This window comes from Monopterus albus, unplaced genomic scaffold (assembly GCF_001952655.1).
Source record: "Monopterus albus unplaced genomic scaffold, M_albus_1.0 scaffold55.1, whole genome shotgun sequence".
In the NCBI taxonomy this organism is placed as follows: Eukaryota; Metazoa; Chordata; class Actinopteri; order Synbranchiformes; family Synbranchidae; genus Monopterus; species Monopterus albus.
In genome coordinates this window covers 1,522,928-1,525,689 of record NW_018127935.1, presented here as the reverse complement: position 1 = coordinate 1,525,689, position 2,762 = coordinate 1,522,928, and the positions used below count along the sequence as shown (strand labels likewise).

The following is a 2,762-nucleotide window of genomic DNA, read 5'->3' as shown; positions in this document are numbered from 1 at the left end:
TAAAATCCTTCTCCTAACATACAAAGCCCTTAATGACAAGGCTCCATCGTATCTTAAAGACCTCATAGAGCTTCATCACAACAAAGCACTTTGCTCTCAGGTTTACTTGTGGTTCCTAGAGTCCACAGAAGCAGAATGGGAGGCAGAGCCTTTAGCTATCAAGCTTCTCTCCTATGGAACCAACTCCCAGTCTCAGTTCGGGAGGCGGACACCCTCTCTACCTTTAAGATTAGACTTAAGACGTTCCTTTTTGATAAAGCTTATAGTTAGGGCTGGATCAGGTGACCCTGAGCCGTCCCTTAGTTAGGCTGCTATAGGCCTAGGCTGCTGGGGGGCCCCATGATGCTCTCGGTTTCTCTCCCCCCCTCTATACTTCTATATGCCACCATTACACATTACTAACTTTGTGTCTCCTCTCTCCCGTAGTGTGTCCTCTCTCTCTCCCTGTACCTTTCTGCAGGTTGCCCTGGCCCTGGAGCTCTATGTCTTTGACGAGCAGTCACCAGCCACATCGACCTGATCAGTGTTTGATTGTTGTGTCTTGTTGCTTTTCTTCTTGTGTCTCTCCTCTATCCACTCACCCCAACCGGTCCTCCCCACTGTCGCCAAGTGCTTGCTCAAGGGGGATTTGTTGGGTTTTCCCTATGTAATAATATTGATAACACTAAGGTCTAGACCTTACTTTGTAAAGTGTCCTGAGATGACTTTCGTTGTGATTTGGCGCTATACAAATAAAATTTGATTTGATAACACTTACCTTTTTACTTGCTCCTCCAAGGGAAACCTTGGGTCTTGTCTTAAAATCTCCCTCAAAGCTAAACATTGTTAGATTCTTCCCATTGACTGATTCAGAGATTGCCTCTAATTCCTGAAAGGGAAAGTGAAACAAAAATAAACTCAGACTATACTTAACGGTATAGCAAATACTAAGTTACAACCAGTGGCGAAATGAAACATAACGACCTGCCGACTCGTGACTTGACTGCAATTTATAAACAATTGACTTCGGCTAATAGAGTCTCCAACCATTACAGTACATTGCAATATTTTGCTTGTAATTTTTGTTGCCAAAGAAAACAGACATGAGCCTTTATATGGACAGCTGTTGAACAACAAGACAGAAAGTAAGTTCAGCTACTTACCCGCTTGACAGCTTCAGTTTGGATGCAACAATAGTTAACTAGCCGGCTGACTTAGCTAGCTAATGACTCAGCAGCTGCTAGGCACTTTACAATGCTGCTAACGATTTCTGACTTCAAGCAACAACGAAACCAGTAAATTAGAGAGCATTTATTGATGACATGTCGGTGTGCTTATTCATACATCTGTAAGTAGCAGGATTTTTGTTGACGTTAGCACTGCAGCTAGCTGGCAGAGCAGCTAAGCACTAAGGCAGGCTAACTTTACGAGAAGTGCCTTCCTATTCGCATGTCCCGTTTGGCATCGCTCATATTACAGGACACTCATCTGAGCAACATAAATCAGCTACCTATAAATCGTTTACCTTCGCCTTTTCAATTAAGGCGTGAAACAGACACAATTACAATGAGAAAGCAATTCAGGTTTATCCAAACGTCGTCTTCTATTCCGTTCTAGAAATCAACACAGAGCATAGATACTCAACCATATCCGGTTCCTGCAATGCCAGCCAGATGATTGGACAAAAGTTACGCTAATAACGGACTAGACCCGCCTCTCAACTACATTCGTTGAGAAGGGTTTTTTTTCTCTCTCTCTCTCTCTCTCTCCCCCTCCCTCTCTCTCTCTCTCTCCCCCTCCCTCTCTCTCTCCCTCCTCTGTGTGTGTGTGTATGAGACCAAAATATGAATATTTTGTCCTTCCCTGAGAGATAGATATGATATGAATATGTGAATGAAACAAGACTCCTGTAAATAAATAGGACCCCTGTAACATATTTTCCAGATGATCTACAAATTATACAGTCATTATGCATTCGTATTTATGAGTCTATGTTGATAAACAATAGGCTAAAAACATAAGCTGCATATTAGTAGGAACTGTGCAAAAGTTTGAAGGATTGAAACGTGCAGTAAACAGACCTAAATCAAATCAGTATTGATGTGACCACCCTTTGCCTTTAGAACAGCACCTGTTCTTCTCAGTACACCTATACATAGTTTTCCCAAGTTGTTACTTGCAGTTATTTCCACTGTCACAGTGTCTTCTGTTTCTTCGTATAATGCCAGACTGATACTGAGATCAGTGTGGGGACTAGACATCTGTTGCAGGAAGGAAACCTTGTTCTTCTTGTCACTGACTGAAGATAGCTCTTTATGACTCAGAAAATGAATTTGGGATGCATCTGAATAATAAGCTAAATGTCTAAAGTGCCAAAAACATTTGCACAGTACATAGTATAGTTAGTAGCCCACATTTTGTACATTAAACTAAAATAAATGTTATTATTTTAACAATAACATCCATCCATCCATCCATCCACATTCTTCCATTTATTGGAGATCAGGTGTAAGTGGCAGCAAGTCCAGCAAGGTAGTCCTTCAAGTCAAGTCTTTAACAATAACACATTTAGTTAATTTAAAATATATTTCAAAACATTAAAAACATACAGGCCTGCATTTCTACTGCCCCTCTAAATCAGTTTCATTTGAAACATGCTGAATAAACATGATCCTTACGGTGCCGCTTTTGTTGGCATATGATCTTAAGAGATTTTCCAACCATAGGCTACACAGAATGTGTGCAAAAGCTTGTATGCATCTCACTGGAGCTGAACAGTCTAA

At 41.1% G+C, this 2,762-nt stretch overlaps 1 protein-coding gene across 1 annotated transcript in view; it reads right to left on the bottom strand.

The window, feature by feature from the left end:
• The window catches only part of ube3c (ubiquitin protein ligase E3C), a 29,564-nt gene extending 27,877 nt beyond the window's left edge, over nt 1-1,687 (bottom strand). The window contains 2 exon segments of the mRNA XM_020602315.1: nt 758-868; nt 1,625-1,687. Of these exon segments, the coding sequence (XP_020457971.1) occupies nt 758-868; nt 1,625-1,627 (114 nt within the window). The 5' untranslated portion in view covers nt 1,628-1,687.
• Nucleotides 1,688-2,762: the final 1,075 nt, after the last annotated feature.